Genomic DNA, 19,742 nt, shown 5'->3' on the forward strand with positions numbered 1-19,742 from the left:
TTGTACTTAAATCTTTGATTTCATGTGCAGAAGACAATGTGTGAGAATCTAAAATATTAAACATATTTTGCCTTGTTCTCACATTTTTTGCTAGCTATATAATTCCATATAATTTCATATTTTAATACTTTTGTTTCCAGAAGTAATCCACAATGTAAAAAAAATAAATAAAAAAAATAAAGGAAAAACATGAAATGAGAAGTCATAACTTTTGACTGGTAGGGTACAAGCCAAATATCACTCTGTCCAAAGACAAAAGCTACCACTGTCTTAATCAGTTAGTTTGTTTGTGTCACTGTGTGAATATGAACTAAGACTTTAAAATAGTGAAGTCACACAATTACACAAACAAACACAACAAACAGATAATGGTGGACCAGCAACTCCTATGTTCTGTGAGGTAAAAATACTGTTTTTGCCAAAGGAGTCTGGTGTCTTTGGAGAGAGTAATACAACAGTGGTTTTCCTTCAGAAGAGGCAAGGTGAGGCAGGGAAAATATTCTAAATAAAGCATACACTCAGACTGACAGCAGGATGTTGCTTAGCTTCATACACCAGTACGTTGGGGTGTCGACCGTCATCTACTGTAGGTGATACACTGAGCATGGAGAGGCACTTCATGAAACCACACTTCAAATAATTAAAAATATCCCTTTAAGTTTTAGTTCCTGAAGCGTTGAACTTACAGCGTGCCTCCATTGTTGAGGGAGTTGGAGCTAGGTCTGGTCTGTGGCTGGGACTTGGTATGGGATTTAGGCTGGTGCTGAAACATGCTGGGAGGCTCCACACTGTTTAACATCGAAGGCAGATCTTTCTCCTGCATGTGAGTCAGAGGCAGCAATGGCTTAAACAGAGCCCCGACCTTGCACTGTGGAGGAGAGACGGATGGCACCATGCTGAAGACATTCAGAGGCAGCAGGCAGAATATTGTTGGATCCAGGTCTGACAGTGGGGGTCTGCGCCACCCAGATGTGGAGACTTGGGCCAGAATATTCATATCGCATTCATATATCGCAGTCATGCTTTTATGTGGTTCATTTGTGTGTATCCGTGTGAGTGTTTGTGTGTGCAGAAAGAAACATGCACCTCTACAGTAGATGTGCAGGGTTGCAAATATTCTCCAGCCAGCAGCCAAATGCAGCTTCATCTTTGGCTGTGGCTGGTGTGTGTTCCTTTAATGCAGCTACTTTAGCAGGTAGCCAATCACTGAGTGCTGTTACACTGAGAACGCTACATTGGGAAAGCTGTTGATAGATTTTGTAATCCACCAGTGAATGGCTAGTGGATACAAAAGCACCGTCTTTGCATGTGTGTATGCATGCAGGCATACAAGGTGTGTATCTATGTGTGCAGGCATAATATATGTGCACATGCATACAGGTTTGAACTGCATCCAATGTGTGTGTGTGTGTGTATGTGTGTGTGCTTTAGTGCATGTGTATGCATGTGTGTGTTTAGTGTACAGGCATGTGTGGTGTGATGTTGTACCTGCGAGCCTGATGCGCTCTGTTGCTGCTGCTGCTGCAGCTGCAGCCTCCTCGCTCGATTCTGCTTGTAGTAGTCGAAGATCATCAGGGCCGCATAAACCTTCCCTACTGTCAGTTCATTGGCTGAGGAAGTGAGGAGAGAAGAGACGGTGTGAGTGAGGAGAGGAGAGGAGAGGAGAGGAGAGGAGAGGAGAGGAGAGGAGAGGAGAGGAGAGGAGAGGAGAGGAGAGGAGAGGAGATTCTGCTGACTCATTCCTCCCTCCTCCATCTATCTATATTTGCCTGCTTGTCTCTCTAATGGTTTAGTTCAAAGAAGAGTAACTTCTTACAGTCAGTGATTTGATAAATTCACAGGAAGTGATTAAAGTCGATTTTCAAGGTAAACAAAAGAAGCATCTGGACAGAACTGATTGGAAATACCTCAGTGCAGTCAGGTGGTTGACACAGCTCTTACCAAAAGGTGGCAGCAACAGCAAAGCTAACAACTGCAACAATTCCTGTGTTTTGTATGCTCTCGATGGACACATACACACCAGTACTCACCTGGGACAGTGTTTATTTATCAGACTGCTCATGAAATTTAAGATATAATGACTTCAACTCATTACTAAACCTTGCAGACTGAGTGCTGAATCCTTACTGTCATTAATAATAAAACACAAAGATTAGGACAGCACTCCAATTTCTTATTTCAACACAGGCATTTTGGGCCAGACACGCTTCTTCAGCATTTGTTCTGGCAATTTTGTAATCGAATTTCCCCTCATAAGAAACAGGCTGGTGAAATCTCCTCATTCATCCCACTGGGAATGAGAGTATTGAGGAAATGTACCAATAAAGTGTATATAATATATCCACTGAAGTAATATGTTCTATAATTCAGAATAGATTTGCTCTAGCAACTATTTGCAACAGATTTGAACATTTTCAGCTCTTGCACCACTTTTTTTTTCTTTTTTGCAATTATCAGGGTTGAAACATTCATTGTCTGAATGCTTAGTGTGATATGTAGCTCTCCTGATCATGTGATTTCTCATATTTGGACACTAGTCTCTCTTGAGACATTGCCCAAACCAACCAGCTGCCTCCCTGACACTGAACCAGCTAAACCTTTTCAAGATCTCTGATCATCTCTAGGACTTGCTGAATATTGATATTTTGTCACTTATGACTGGCACTGTCCCCGCTGGCTTTAAAGGGATAGTTTGAAGTTGACAGTTTGGATTATTTGAGGTGTATGTGGTACTTATCAATAGTTAGTGTATTACCTACAGTAGATGGCAGTGAATCAGAACTAACACTTTAAAACACAGATGTCACACAATAACACAATCATACCAACAGATTGAGCCACTGTGATGTAAAATCACTGTTTTCACCAGAGGAGACTGTAGTGTTTGGAGTCTTTCTGAAAGGGTTTCTGATGGCAAGGCAAAGTGGTGAACATATGCTAAATATAGGATACACTTATATTGATTTTTCAAGTATCTGAAATCTGTTTTGCTGCTGACCCTGTCCACAGCAGTACATTTCTTAGCTTCCTACACCAGTACTCCTGCTGCTTCTCCAAACTGGGGACGTGTCAGCAGCCATCTATTGTAGGTAACACACTGAGTATGGATAAGTACCTCATACAAACACACTTCAAAAGATCCTAACTACCCCTTTAAGTAGTCATTCCCAAAGACTGGGTCAGGACCCACAGGACCCCCCAAATAAATGAAATACTATGGAGGGAATTCTGCAAATTTAAGATTCATACATGCAGTACACCTTTTATAAAGCATTTAAAATGTGAATATTGTTTCCATCTAAATACACTTATTTTGTGTTATTTATGAAGTAGGCTAAAATGTACATTGTTTTCCTGATAAGATGAAATAAAAATAATGAGATGGCCTGTTAACTCAACCTAAATGCATTTATTCCTCATTTATAAAGTTAGGTCTAGTGTGTATATGTTTTCAATAAAGCATCAAGATAATACAGGGTTAGGGTAACTCTAGGTCTCAAGGAAACTCTAGGTCCCAAGGAAAAAAAGTTTGGGAAACACTGGTCTTTAAGAATGCTGTGTTTAAACCTCTACTAAACAAACCACACCTTGATTTGAGTCTTTATCAATCATTCTCTAACCTTCCATTCTTTTCAAAAGTACTAGAAGAACTTGTCTCTCAGCAATGTTGATCCCACATATTATAAGGAATCTTCCTGAACCTTATCTGTCTACTTTCAGGGCCACTGAAAATGCTCTTACTAAAGTGCTAAATGACCTTTCGCTCATTATTGATTTGGATTCTACGTGAGTACTGGATTACTGGATCTCAGGCATTTGATACCAGTGGTCACAGTACACTCCTAAACTGACTTGAAACCCAATTTGTCATCTAGGACCTGGTTCTCACATGGTTAAGTGTTTTGTTGTCTTGTCAACAACATGCCAGTGCTACGAGTCTTGAAGTGGTGCTGCTACTGCTGCTGTAGAGTATTTTATGACTATGAGAATATTAGCAACAGTAAGATGTGAAAATTTACAGTTGAACGTTCACAGGAAAGACATTTATAGTGAAGGAGTTTCTCAAAAGCTGTAAACACACTGTGAAATCAGTGCCATGATAAAAAATAAATACACGTCCCATTTTCATACACACGCTTTTTACACACAGTAGACTTTATAACATTCACATACACCATTCTCACCCTTCATGCTATAGTGGCCATATGTGTCTAGGTCAAACTGATCACTACAAGCAGATGATTACTATTAATAACATTTATTTTTCTTTATTTCTCATTTTGTCATGGTTTGGGATTTTGTTATTTCCTGTTTTATTTTGGTAGTTTCTGGTCCTCCCTCGTGTGCTCTGTTTTTACTTCCTGTCTTTGTCTGTTTCCCACCCTTTGTGATTGTCATGTGTTTCACCTGTTTGCCCACCTGTGTCTTGTTAGTTCTCCCCCATTTAATGTTCAGTGTCTTTGTCAGTTCGTGCTGCGTGTTTCCCATGTCTGCTAGCCTGTGTCCCGTGTTTACCCTCATGTGCTTCCGTCATGATATTTTTCCCCTGGACTATTTTTGAGTTTGCCTTTTGTGGATTCTGTTTTTCCCTGGACTCTGGATTTCTACCTCCCCTCAGTGTAAGCCTTTGTTTCTTTGTTTCGTTGTTTTATTTTGTTAAAACACTTTTGAACTGATACTCTCCCTGGTGTCTGCATTTGGTGTCTCCTTTTGTTAAAATGTTACACATTTGTGTATTTATTAAATGAATACAAAGCTATGAAAAGAACAGCGTCACTATTTACTGAATTTTCAAAATACAGTACTGCTGTTTCAAATCATTGTACAAATGAAATGACTGTACAACATTCTTGAGAACTGGATCAAATCATGTCCTCCTAAAACTTTCATTAAAAATAAATAAATAAAATTCATTAATTCAATAAATTCATTCAATAATGTTATCAGATGTGTCTCAACCATAACGTGTCTGAACTGAACTGAACTTTAAAAATAAAATAGCAGCTCACTACAACTACGCTGTGAAATGAATGTAACATTTTGTCAACTCCAAGTTGACATCTACATATAATAAAATAAATAGATACTAGGAGGTTGGCCTGTTACAAGGTTTAATAGCCAAAAGTTTGACCTTTTAAAATATATTTTCCAGCATACTTGAAGAGTAAACATTAAAAAAACCCCATAAAATATGGTTTTGTTCCAATGCTCAAGAATGAGTGACATAATTCAAATAGATTATAATATAATACAGTGATAAATATAAGATATAGCTTTCTGTAGTTTCTCTGCTGCATCTCATCAGCTCAGCTTTGGCAGATTGTCATAAACTTTGAAGAGACTATGTTTTTGACAGAGAGAAAATACATTTCTTTTTCCTGTCATGATTTCAATGTGCTGCAGCAGCAGCCTCAGCCAGCCAGCTAGAAGCAGACTTGTTATTGTGAGGCAAAGTATCATGGGAGTAAAGTTTAAAAAACAACATAGAATTGAGGAACACTGTAAGCGGACTACTTGATTACTCTGAGTGGATTATTTAAACAGTATTTGTATAGGAGTGATTAATGTTAGAGGAAACATCAGAGAGATTCACACCTACATGTTTGAGTCACAGTCAGACTCAGATCAGGAGCCTGTTGTGATCCAAAGTCTGTGACTGGGCAGAGGTATCTGAATGGTGAGTGTCATTAGCATCTTTTATTTCTTTATGTTGTTTGTTAGCTTGTAACTGTCAGTGCACAGCTAATGCTAACTCTTGTTCTCTGCACTGCACTGGAGGTTTCTGGTTTCTTTGCCTGTATAAAGCATATCAGACAGCAACAAGCTAAAAATCTAATTTCTTATGTACCAAATGTAGTTTGCATGGGTACATTTGAATCTAAGATCTTAGAGAAGTGCACGCATATCTCCCCCTTCAGTCGAGGATTGTCTCCAGTGATAAACTTTTCACAGACACAAGTTAGTATAATCAGGGTCAGGCAACATAAACACAAGAAAAACACATTTTTGAATGGAAGGGATCTTTAAGTACTAAAGACAAGTTACTCTGTCTAATATTTGAAACGGTGTCTCCCACTTTACCATGGCCTTAAGAGCCAGGTAGAGACAAAGACACACATCTGTTTCAGTGACTATGTAAAACACCTCAGTCACAAAATTCAAAATGTACATAATGGTGAAATGCTTACGTTTATGTGGCGTCACCAGCAGGTCCATGGTCTTTTGCGAGAGGTTGGGCCACACTGTGGACAACTCCTTCTTTAACTCAGCATCAGATAATCGCTGGGCCACCATGCCTGGAAATCCAGAGAGAGAGTGAGACTTGTATTTTCTTTTATTAAAACAGATCAACCACAAGCCACAGCACCATGGAGCCTACTGTGTTTTCAATAAAGAGGGACACAGATAAAGAGACAGAAAAAATGACAGAAACATCTTCCAACTTGTTCACTGTAGCTTTCCAACACAAAGCAAGCCAAGCAGTAGAAGTTGTTTCTGAGATTAGGCACAAAGAGAAATCCTCATTAAACGTGCAGATAGAGGCAGTGAAGCCAGAAGAGAGAATCCAGCAGACACGCCCAGCACAGCACAGAGCTCTCTAATGAGTCCAAATGGGAGCCAGATTTGCTAATTTCCAGCTCTGAAACAATAAATAGCAGCTGGCTCTTGAACACATCTGTCACTCAGGTTGGGAGTGGCTGGCTGAGAAAGGAGCCATTTCACAGAACATAACAGTGAGGTGAGTTTTAGAGGTTGAATACATCATCTTAAGATATTTGTTATCTATCTATATTTACTGTCTTTATTTATTAAAGCTGCAATAACTGGCCTGAACCAGAAACCATATGTCAGACCTACAAGCATCAGATGGATGACATGAAAAATGATGGGTTTCAGGTTTAAGTTTGGTCGGGGAAGAATCACCTCAGTTTTCCTCTTAATGCTGCAAGCTGACGTTTTGTCTGACATATAACCAGATTATAATAATGTTGATATTGCAGATTATAAACCCATTAAAAGCACAGATCAGTAAGTTCTGCAACATCAACCTCAACTTAATATCAGTCCAGCATCAGTAATTACCATTACAATGGATCTAATATTAGCTACAGTGGTGCAGCACAATATACTGAACCACCTGTATCATCTATACATCATGTTATTGTAGGACTGAACAATTAATCAAAAATTTTATCAAAATCACCATACGGCCTACTGCAATTTTCAAATCGCAGGAACTACAATATTTGTCAAAGGCAAATTTTTTTTTGTCAAAATATCATTTTCTATGAGTTATTGTTGTGCTGCAGAGATTTCGTGGCTGTCACATAATTTTTGTCTGGTGCAGATCCCTGCAAAAATCACACCATAATCATTTTAATGTTTTTTTGGTGAAGATGGGAATAATGATGTAAAAATTGTAATTCCCTCTAATATCACAAATCATATCTCAATTGCAATATCAGTCAGAATAATTTCAATTTTTCTAAATCATTCAGCCCTACTTTATCGAACACAGATGAAGGATATCACAGTTCAGCATAAAGTGAAAAAACACTAGATCATCTTCGATTGGTCTGACACAAGAAAACACACATGTCCCTGATCTTAGCATATTTTTACTGGCTTCATATTTCTTCAAGAAAACAGTTCTATTAATCACTTTGGTCGACTCACACTACAGTCTTGGCAGTGCAACAGGTGTTACCAGTTGATTTTTATTTTAGCAGACATATTAGCAGGTTAAAGCAGTCACACAGCTCTCCTGAGCAGCGCTGCTCACACACAGCTGCATCAACACTTGAGATTCAGAGTCTCCCTATTTGCACTATGTGATGTGCAGTTCTTGGCAAAAATACACAGTGAAAATGATCTATGGTAAGTCAGATCAACATTATATCAGCAAGATGACACCTTTCACTACAATTTCACTGTCTGTATCTGTAGAATGTCACAGATATTAAAGAAAATGAGTGATGGGCAGTGCACTTTCTTTTTCTTTCTCTCTTTTATCTTTCTCACTCCTTCCCTCTCAAACGAGAAGGAAAAACATACTGATTGCAGTGTAATTACAGCTCTTTTCTCTCTTCATAACTCTTCTGCAAATTCAGTGTTGAAAGACGAGGCTTCCAGCAGCCACAACAGAAACGCATCCTGTGTGGACACCAGAGCCAGGCCAGCCGCAGCAGTTCAGCAGGTAGCTGTCACGCACAGGTACATGCATGTAGTATGAACCAGCTATAAGGTGTTAAATAGATTGGCTATAAGCCTGACCTTCTTATGGCATGTTCAGATTGCATGTGACAAAGTATCAGGCTACAAATCATTTTCAGTGGAAGCTGGCAACCATCAGAGACTGATGTGTGACACTTGTCGCTGTGTGTCAGGTATGATGTGCTTCAAATAAAAGTTGAGCTGGCCTCAACATTGCTCAGTGCTCAGCAACAATGTAGCCAACCACATTTTGCTGTTTTGTAGATGTGTCACTGTGAATGTGAACATACAGTGAGGCCTTATGTCAGTGGAAAGACAAACCAAAGATGTTTTGGTGAGTTTCATTTTGTTTCTGTCTGGTTTGAATGAAGTGTGGTTTACAATTAATTAACAAGACAATTACTGTAAGCTCATCTTTGGTTGTCTTCTTCAATTTGGTAAAAGAAATTTCCTTGAATTTAGAGGGCGTACAGTTTAATAAGGAAAATATATAATAGAGAGAAAATAGAATATTCCCTTTCTTGAAATGTTCTTTACTAAAACTAACTAAAACTATTATTCTCTTGGCATTACAGGAGGTATTAGAAGATAGGATGAGCTGAGGCAAGATGGTTAGCATGCTAACTTCAGAAGATGTCTTTGCAACACAATACAGCAGGGGTGTCAAAATGAATTCAAGCACATCAGCAGTACGGTTACCCTCAAAGAGCTGGTTGTAAATGTAAGACTATTTAAATTTATGTAATTGTTATCATATTACATTTTTAAAGTCAAGTCAAGTCAGGAGTAGTCTCAGTTTGTGTTTTCTGCAAGCAGGTTTCAAATCAAAAGTATATTTTCTTAAAAATGACATGAGGGCATTTCTGCTAGACTGCTACTATTAACATTACTAGCTACAACCACTTGGTTAGAGCCACGTTGCTGGAAACAGCTATACAATAATGAGTTGCTATCTAGCATATCTGACATACATGTAGTTTATGGACAACGTACTTCTGTAATACAGCATAAGATTCTATTGCACACATAAAATTATTTGTAAGCTCTTGCTGGCCACATAAAATGACGTGTCGGGTTGGATTTGGCCTGTGGGCCTTAAGTTTGACACATGAGCAAGCAAGCAAAGACTTCTTTGGCATAATGTCAAAACTGTTGTTTCTTCACATTATGTTGATAATTTTAGCTAAGTTTTGCATGTTTGAATTCTTACATATTGCTCCTTTAACTAGGTTAAGAAAAGTGCTATTGAAATAACTTACCATAATTATTATTATTAATATAATTATTGTTAATAGTAGTAGTAATATAATATATATTTATGTACCACAGTGAGTTATGGTACAAAGTTCAAATGTAACCATTTGACCAGCTATCTGTCTGACAGACTGAATCTTTAATTCGTCAGCGAGCTGGTGGCTTTTTTTTTTTTTTTTTTTTTTTAAACCTTCACATCATGAACAAATTGAACAGTCACAGCAAGTCAAAACAAAAGCCTTGGCTAACACACTTTGACTTTCTTCATCAATTAAACATGCTTTTATAGTGAAAAGCTTCATCCTGTTCCTCACTTCCTTGGGGTATTAACTGCCTTCTCCACCCAGCTCACTAACCAACATTCTCGATAATAAAACTAATTTAGGCAAAGTCTAAACAATTTCCTGATTATAATACTTGTTGTGTAGTTTACAATGTTTCTAATCCTCTTGCCTTACAGTCACCACCTACAGCGTCAGTGTAAGTAGTTATTTTTTCCTGTGATTTGTGGCCCTATAGCCTGTGATTCTTCATTCAAACACACTGTGTAATGTACATTTATATGCAATTCAATTTAATCATACTGGAGGCAATGTTAACATTATTCATATAGTGTTGTCTTTTCTTGGGATGAAAACCAGAGAGAAGGCCTTTACATTAGTCTGTTCTACTCGTTTTTATTCTCTTCTCTTCTGCTGATGTGTGGTGTGTTTCTCTGACCTGAGGCCAGTTTGATCTCCAGCGCCGTGCGGATCAGGGCCATCAGGGTGGAGGTGAAGTGGACAGTGTTGTCATCAGCGATGGGCATGTTCATTTTGACGAGGCGCTGAGAAGTGGAGATGAGTGGTGACAGAGAGACGTTAGATCACTGACAGGCAGCAAATAGCCCAATGAGAACATACAGTTCACCCAGAGAAATCAATCTGTGTGCTGCTGTGATCCAATCCCCTCCATGGATTCACTCTGCTGGTATAAAGGACCTTACATGTGCTTTGCTAAATTTAGTTGAATATGTGCAAGTTTGGCCACATTGGTAAAATGTTAGTGAGACTCGGTTCAGCACACAAAAAGCCTTCTCTACAAGTACGTACAGAGGAGACAAACTAGACATTCACATTCACTGCTATTGGCTACAAGTATGCACTACGCTGCAAGTCAAAGTGCACTGGTGCAAGACTGACATTGACCGAAAAAAAGGTGAGAGAAGGCATGTAACGCATAACCATGAGGGTGCCTCGACAGTCGCAGGAGCTCGACTCTGTGGTTGCCATCCGAGCAATCATCAACTTGGAGTTGAGGAGGTTGAGTATGCTCTACATGTACAGTGGCAGCTAGCAATAAAGAGTGTCCATTCCACCAAGCTTGGGCAGCCTTAGCAGGAAGACTTGGCTCATATAGGACTAATGGCACCACTAGATGCATACAGAAAGAATGCTGTGGGATTGTTGCTGTAAGAGTTGAGCTCCCCTGAACACAAAAAGCATTCACCTACATGTGCTATCAGTGGCAGTGCAGAAAGTAAGAGAGACCAGATTCAGAATGAGACGGGGATGGAGAGCTGAGGGGTGCACACACACATACACACATACACACACACACACACACACACACACATATGTACAACCACCCTAATTTGCATGTGGTCACACACACAACCACACGCTGCACAATCAGTTATAAAGACAGCAATATGGACTGCTAGAAAATTTAAAAGACAAGGTCAGTGTCTCTTTTAGACAGAAATATTATCCTAAAAACTCTGGGTGAATGAGGTCCTGTACATAAAGGGACAGTTCACTCCATAATTATATTATATTATATTATATTATATTATATTATATTATATTATAATTAGATTTGATTAGATTAGATTAGATTAGATTAGATTATGTATTTGGATTTTGGTGACTTTAACTTGTTGAACAGATTTGGATCTTATGAATGAGATCACACCATACAAACCTTATTTATTCTTGGCAGAGACCTGATCACACTGTAAGCCAGACCGTTGCTAGATGTTAATGATGATCATCATCTGCAGTTTTTTTTTCATTCAGATAAAACATCCAGATACAAATGACATGCAAATATCAGGAGGAAAGTGTGTCTGTTCTTTATTTATCTCAATCAATATTCAGGAAAATAAATTAATGAAATAAAAATCACACTGGCATATTTTTGGCAATGCTGTGCAGTCCATTCGAACATAGAGACAAACACGCACGCACACAAATATTTCCAACAGTGGATAGACGAGATGACATGAGAGAAAGAATGAGAGGGAATGAGAGGCAGCAAAGACAGACCCACAAAGTGAAAAGCACACATAGAGAGTATTACCCCCATAGAAAAGCAACAGAAGCTGAACACAAACACGCACACACTCACACACACACGCACACACCTGAGCGCACATACACACACATACACTGCTCCACAAAATAAAACCCCAACTAGGGCGTACCATTCAAAGGAAATAGTGACATAAAGTAGCAAATTTCCTCCATATACATAATATATATCTTAATTTACTTTATGTTTTTAGTTAAACTATGTTGTTATCATTAGTGATGGGGATTAGCCCACACAAGCAGCTATGCTCAAAGAAACAGTAAAGACAGTAAAGATGAAGTAGGGGCTTACACCAAAAATATCAGAGCACTAGCAAAACAAAGTGAAGAAACGAGGGAACACTGCAGAACACAGACATTGGCTTGAGTTCACGCCAATGGGAGAAAGGTTGTCGAGCACAGGGAAGAAGGTGGAGGAAGAGGAGGGTCTACCTTGTAGGCGACTCTTGGTGGACATTTCTTTCCCAAACCTAAGGGTGGGGACATGTGGAGCAGCATCTGATACATATCGAGGTACTTGATACGGCCACTTGACAGGGTAGGAAATCAGAACAAAAAAAATACAGAACGCAAACAGAGAAGGATGGGGAGTTAGAGAAGGAGGAGAGGAACAAAGGGAAGAAATCAACAAAACAAGAGAATAATGGAAAGGAAAAACAGAAATCTGTTGTTAATAGATTTCCCAGAGTGTGATGTAAGGTGGATGTCATCCTCGGCCACGGTGTTGGGGCACAGGGATGCATCGCTGTGGAGCTCAGGATCCCTGACAGGAGACATGGGATGATAAAGAGTGAGTTTTGGTGGAGGAGGGGAGGAGGAGGAGGGGAGAGAGGAGGGGAAGATGGCTTGACCCAACACACAGGATGCTGATGGGAGGGAAGAGAAATGACAGCATTGTAACGGGGATGTCTGCCTCAGCATGCTAGCAAACATCCCACTGGTACTTCAACCAGGGTGCACGGAGACAAAGGTTTCAATGCCAGCCCGGACATTAGTTGTGGGGCTTTCACTCATAGCCTGGCTTTCCTCTGGCAGACGTCTTCATAAAGAGATCTTATCACATCCTTCATAAAGCTTTTGATCTGATTCAGATGGTTTAAAGATCTGAATGTGCTGATCAAATTCCTTTTGAGACTTTTGAGGGTTTAATCTGATAGATATGTGAGGTAAGACGTGTCTGCCGTCTAAACGTTACAGACAGGAGAAAGGAGGCATGGCAGGCGGCATGTTGGGACAGTGCCGTGGCTTTGAAAGCTTTGTTTCCTCTCCGGCATCATCAACCAAAGCCAGTCAGTTTGGAGGGGCGGGTGCTAGTGTAGAGGCGATTTCATTGGTGCACAGCCATTCAGTTAAAAGTCTCTTGGCATAGAGGTACACAAAGCACCCTAGTGACGGAAATGTCTGGTATTTGCAAACCTTGTATGCTACCCTATTAGGGCAGTTCTTCCCTAAGCCAAGGGGGGGTGAGATAACGCGTAACAAATTGTACATATCCTTATAGGAAATCCGTCCGCTGTAGAAAAGAACAAGCACATAAATAAACAATAAACGTTCAGGACAGCTTCAAATAAAACAATGATCATCAGTGGGCTGACTGCATACAACAAGGTATAGGAACAAGGCCTGTGTATGAGACCTCATTCAGTCACCTTAGTCACAATCGGGGAAGAGAGGAGTAAAGTCAGGGTGTCTAGACCCTCCACTTTACTCTGTATGCTATTCTCTGGGGCCCAGAGGGAGGCTTGGACATACCATGCGGCCGGGTCGTACTCGGCCCAAACCCGGATGAACTCATCAAGGTGATGAGGCCCCAGGATGGAGGAGTCTCTGGTTAGGTACTCAAAGTTATCCATTATGACAGCCACAAACAGGTTCAGCATCTGCAACACAGACATTAGGAACAGTTCACATCTGAGTTGTGGCCTGGTTGCACATGCATTTAAAGGAGAAATCTGCAATACATTTACTGTAATAAATCATGAAATGACCACAATGTATCATCATGTTATGCCGAAATACTTGCTTCACTTGACATGAACACTGTAACTGTAGTGTCCCCCTTCGAAATTTCCATTCTGGACCACTACAGCCGTTTCACATTACTTAGTGTTCAAATTAACGCCGAACTTTGGCCAAGTGAATAGGAGTCTGTTTATATGTTGTAAGAAATCATTAATGTAGAAGACTTGTAGAAGACATAGATGTTTATAACCATTAAACTGAGCAAAATGTTAATGGGGTTTAGCAGCAGTGAGACTGGCAGCCACTTAACTCATTGTCCAGAGTGTGCATTTTCAGAGCAGTGGGCTTTAGTTTTCAGGATAACAAGCTTAACTTTACATTAATATACAATTCACAGTTTGAAACAGCTGAACAACCTACAGATGAGGACTCATCGCCTATTACTTTCAGTTCAAAAGGCTGAGCACATCCTGCACTCCAGTGGAGCTCTTGCAACCTGCCTGTCAGTGTCGTTTTGTTGGAAAACAACTCACTTCAACCATAGATCTGCATTAAATAGGATTACAACCTATTTAAACAAAAGTCTATTGTTCCAACTATTATTCAAACTGCACGTGCAATGTCTACATATTGCTCCTTTAAAGTAATCATTCTGAAATTTTGGAGGTGAGGCAAATCCCCACAAATCTGTTGTGTCAACTTTAACTTTGGTGAACCATGACACACCAATTTGTGCCACAGACAATAGAGTGCTGCAGGGATGACGTATTGTTGTAAGCCAGCCCAGAAGTTAGTGGGCCAAAGCCAATTGGATTTTCCCACTGGATTTTGTAGTGCTATTTATCAATCTAGATTGTTTGGGTGAGATGCAGAGTGTTGGTGATACTGGCTGTAGAAATATCGGCCATCTCTCCAGTAAAATGGGACTAAATTGCACACTGCTAGTGGTGCTCACAGCACACAAAAATACATTTGAAAAATTCAAAACCAATGTTTCTTTCCAAAATTCATGCCCTGGTCACTTAGGATAATCCACACACCTTGTTGAGAGCAGTTTAATATAGGAACTTATTTATTTCTGCAGTAGAATTGGCAAGAACTACTTTAGACTCTACCAGAACCACTTTCTTTTTGTCTCTACAAACAATGTATCATCAAGCATCAAAGTGGTGTGGGTTATGTCCATGGGTGAATAACAATGGCTGTAAAAATCTTAGGATGATGTAACAAAAAGTCCTGGGTTGTAAAATTTTTTGAAGAAACATGGAGGAGAATTCTTTCCAACAACAGAAAATACATCAGAGAAGCCGGGGGCAAATTTATTCAATACAAAATTATTACACCCAAACAAGACTCAATAAAATGGGTCTAATTAAAGACAGTTTATGTTGGAAATGCAAAACAACATGGTGCATACAGGCAGGCATTATGGGAATACCCAAAGGTTTTTCCTGTATGGAGGAATGTTGTGGAATTTATAAGTGAATGGTTAGAATGTGATCTGCCTACAACACCAAGGTTGTGTCTTTTTGGGGACAGGACCATGATGCCAAAGTCAATTTGCATTCAGAGTACTAACTACTGGCTTAACAACCTCTGCTTGGATGATTCTTAGATGTTGGAAAGAGTCTCAGACTGTTACACTGAGAATGTAGAACGAACAAATGATAGAAATAGCTGAAAAGATGCTGGGAGGACTGAAGTGCAGAAACAACATGATTAAAGAACAACGGGACAGCTTTAGAGGATAGATATGTGACCCGACCTGTACAAGAGTCTGAAGGTTTAGTACAGTATTATTTCATTTCTCTCATGCACTTATGCCAACTACATTAATGTGACAACATAATGACCTTTCCTATATCAATATCTGTTTGATTACCTGTCTTACTTTTTTAATTTTTGTTCTTTTGATTTTTGCCATTTCTGTTGTGTTTGTTAGTATTACAGTGATAAAACCAAATAAAACTTCAAATTGTAAAAAAGTAAGGGTGGAAACATCAGCAATATGCTTGAACATCTTTCTACACAACATGAGCTTAAATCCTAGGAATGCCATGTATTTGATAGTCTATGCACGAGTGCCACTGCTTCACAACCAAGCAGCACGTTTGTTATCAAGGATGAATATCCTGTTATAATAACATCAGGGCCACACAGGCAGGCTTAGCATATCTGAAACCCAAATGAAAACTAATGCTCTCTACAGCTAGCTCTAAGGCTACAGCAAGCTCAGCTAAAAGCAATCTGGAATCAATAAAGAAATCAATAAAGAATAAGAAGGATAACTAGATTTGCTAATGGCATTGGTATCAATAAAACATATCAAATCTCATCCCTAGCTAGCAGTTAGCTGGCCAGATACAGTAGTTCCCCAATGAGCCATGCAAGTAGTCACATTGAGCCTCATTCACAAACAGTACGTACGCACAAATTTGTGCTTAAACCGTGCGTATGAACATTTCAGACCATGCGTATGCACAAATGACGACAGCCTGGCTGTCTTAGACAATGTTGAACACACACCTTTTAACTAAATATAAAGCATTTCAAAGCCACATTCATTAAAAAGGCTTTAATGTTTTTATGGTTGATTTATTTGATTTTATTTTCATTGTTTTTAGGATTTGATCATAAATGTCATGACTACCTGTTTTTTTGTTAAGCTCTTTTTGTTGCATTTTCTGAATGTATTATGTATTATTGTATAATAATAATAATAATAATAATAATAATAATAATAATAATAATAATAATAATAATAATAATAACAACAACAACAATAATAATAATAATAATAATAATAATAATAATAATAATAATAATTATTATTATTATTATTATAATCACTATCACTTTCACACTCATTTTTTTTTTAATCACACTTGTGGATATTTCCAATAATTGTGCTGAGTCTCTTATCTTGAGCTGACAGATCAGGTTTTTCTGATTTTTCTTCAAGTCTGTTTTTCTTGTTAATGCATCAACTTGAACATCAAACCATTTTTTTCATCTGAGACACATTCCATTTCTCCTTGGACACAACATGCACTTCGGTTATTGCAGCCCAAGGAGTCGCAAAAGTGTCTTTTCTGTCTTCCTTCCTAGTAAAGCTCTAAACACAAATAAACACCCCCACACAGTGCAGCAACACCGGATTCTGCCTGAACGTGAGGTTACAGTGACTTCACCTCTTCCTCTATGATACGTTTCTATGCAAACATATTTCCTTATGTAGAGAAAAGGAGGTGTGTCAGTATGCAGATTGCAGGCAGCGGGTATGAGCCTGTCAGTTTAGAATGATTCTGATTCACTAACATACACATGGTGCTAATAACAAACTTGGCTGGTGCAAGTGTTTCATGAATCAGAGAACTTCTTTTGTGCACACAGTAAAAACATTTTTTATGCACGTTAGTGAATGAGGCCCAATGCCTCCAGGGATCTAGTAGCAGCTATTTCGTGAGGACATAGATGAACTTTGTTGTGCTACTTTTTGCCACAAAATCTAATGAATCAGAACTTTTCTGAAAGCCAGTGAGACCCAACAGTTACAGCTGACAAAAGAAATCACGGGTCAACAGCTACAGTGGCTACATCCAGGTGTGTTTCAGTACTGACCAGAAAGGAGCAGAGGAAGATAAAGGAGACAAAGTAGAAGTAGGCAAAATCACTGCCGCACTCCTTCCCATGGGACCCAGATAGCTCGTCACAGGGACGGTGACTCAAGCATGACAACATGATCTCGTGCCACGCCTCGCCAGTTGCACTCCTGATGTACATAAAGACACAGACAGACAGAGACAGAGAGAGGCATAAAGGACTGACAGCATTTTGCAGGTTCGTAGTTCAGCTTCAACCAAACATGACTTGTTAGATAGTTTGATAGTGAAATAATAATTCAGTGACATCTGAATGTTGTTATGTTCATGCCTCGTGCAGAAAAAGTCAGATAATATAGAATCAACAGAAGCTGAATTGAAAAATTATCAAAATTTTGCTTGAAGCTAAATTGACTTGGTTGGGTTTGTTTTATGTTTCTTTATGATTACTTGACTAAAGCCTAAAAAAACTTTGTTTTAATCTATCAAGGGACAGTTCACCCTATAGTTCATGTAGTAACTACTTTTCTACTTTTTCTGCTAGAAACAAAGTAGTCTCAGTAGATTCTAAAGTAGTTCTGGTAGGTTCTACTGCTGAGAGAAAGTAGAACTAACATGAAACTGCTCACAATGAGGTGTCTGTTTTATGACGAGTAACTGGGTCATGATCTCTGGACAGAGACACTAATTCTGAGGCTTTCAAATGTATTTTGGTGCTTTTAGCAAAAACAAGCCAAGTGCCATTTAGTGCCATTATATAAGAGAGAAGGCAGACATCTCTCGGGCTGATATCTCCAAAGCTCACTCCAAAAAAATCCAGATGGATTTCTCTACAACATGAGCAACAATTAATGTTAAAGTTTGAGAAAAACATTCTTAGTTTTAATTTTTAAGTTTAAATTCAAAGACTCAGCTAATCTGTTTCAGTATGAAGAGCACAGAAGACACAAAACATATACGGTGAGGTAATTCAAACATTGTCAGAGAAGTGTGTGTTGTTCATGCCTTCTCATCTCGTGGCTCACAGTAAGAAGCTGGTTGAGAAGTAAGTTTTCAGGGCCTTTATTGCTTTACTAATGAAACTAAAAATCAAATCATGTCTGAAAACAAGTCAGGCTATGTCCATAAAATCTGCAGTGTAATTTTGATTTCAGAGAGCAGTTCAGAAATTCACATAAAATAAATAATTTATTTCATTAAAAATAAACAATTTGGCCACAGACAAATCTCCACTGTAACACTGATTGCTCCAGTCATGGATTTAATGAATTTAGCATAAATTAAAAATTAAAATACAACCCATAAAGCATCTATGTGACAGTGCAGCTGTGCTCAGAGTTTGAGAATATTTCACTGTTTACTGGAGCATGTTCCTGCCTACTGTTACAGTGAGGCAGCAGTCCTCTTGAGGCCTGATCAAATTAAAGGCTCGCTGAACACCGACTGTGTGTCAGAGCAGTGGGAACATTACAGAAATCTGTGCTGTCCTCATACTCACTAATTCTTAGCCAGTTCCTACCATCTTGTAAACATGAGGCCAGGATCAGAGTGCATAACAGCAGGAAGGAGAGTTCTGCCAGTCAGGTTCAATACCCCAGATAAAAAAGCACTTGTTCAAAGATCGAAAGGACAAACATTTATACAGACTAGAGAAAAGAAATATGTGTTTGTTATAGTTTTTTCTGACTATATCCTGGACCCTAATGCCTTGTTCAGACTGCCAGTGTTTTTTGGAATGACCAGATTGATTTTAGACAATCTAGACACAAAAAAAGAACACACGAGCACATTTGGATGTGGTTTGAAATGTAATTCCAATCGCTTTTTTAAATATACGTCTCAGTCTGGACACTCCACATGTCCGCCTGACTGACTACACACAAGTACGAGAACGCACAAGTTTATTTTCTCTTTCCTAGTAAACACTGTAGCAGTTAATTCTGGAGAATTTGGACAAAACTGTATTTTCAGGGGGTTTTGAGTTTTACTCTTCAATTATGCTGACAAAATGTATTTACAAAGATCAAACTCTTGACTATTAAACCATGTAATGGGCCAACCTCCTAGTGATTGAATTTTTAATTAAATGGAGTGTAACGTAATGTCCTGCTAAATATATTTTATTAAATGTAGACATCAATTTGGTCAGATGGAATATCTGATGGAGTTGACATCATACAGAGTTGACAAAATATTATATTTTTTCATTTCACAACATTAAAGTGTCTGAGAGTTCTCTTAATGTTAATCAAAATACACATTTTTAAATCCTAATTCTTATTTAACTTTGATTTAGAAGGGATACAGAGTTAACATGTTATGGTTGAGACACATCTGAAATATTATTTAATGAATTTGT

The 19,742-nt window shown here is 38.7% G+C and overlaps 1 protein-coding gene across 1 annotated transcript in view; it reads right to left on the reverse strand.

Moving 5' to 3' along the window:
- The window catches only part of cacna1ba (calcium channel, voltage-dependent, N type, alpha 1B subunit, a), a 162,922-nt gene that overhangs the window by 20,783 nt on the left and 122,397 nt on the right, over window positions 1–19,742 (reverse strand). The window contains exons 37-43 of the mRNA XM_084729269.1: window positions 17,403–17,553; window positions 13,572–13,699; window positions 13,236–13,332; window positions 10,189–10,294; window positions 6,189–6,296; window positions 1,489–1,610; window positions 687–868 (exon numbers count right to left, since the gene is read on the reverse strand). Coding sequence (XP_084585395.1) covers window positions 687–868; window positions 1,489–1,610; window positions 6,189–6,296; window positions 10,189–10,294; window positions 13,236–13,332; window positions 13,572–13,699; window positions 17,403–17,553 — 894 coding nt within the window. The remainder of the gene's footprint in view (window positions 1–686; window positions 869–1,488; window positions 1,611–6,188; window positions 6,297–10,188; window positions 10,295–13,235; window positions 13,333–13,571; window positions 13,700–17,402; window positions 17,554–19,742) is intronic.

The sequence above is a fragment of the Lutjanus erythropterus genome, chromosome 10 (assembly GCF_056507025.1).
Source record: "Lutjanus erythropterus isolate fLutEry1 chromosome 10, fLutEry1.hap2, whole genome shotgun sequence".
Taxonomy (NCBI): domain Eukaryota; kingdom Metazoa; phylum Chordata; class Actinopteri; order Lutjaniformes; family Lutjanidae; genus Lutjanus; species Lutjanus erythropterus.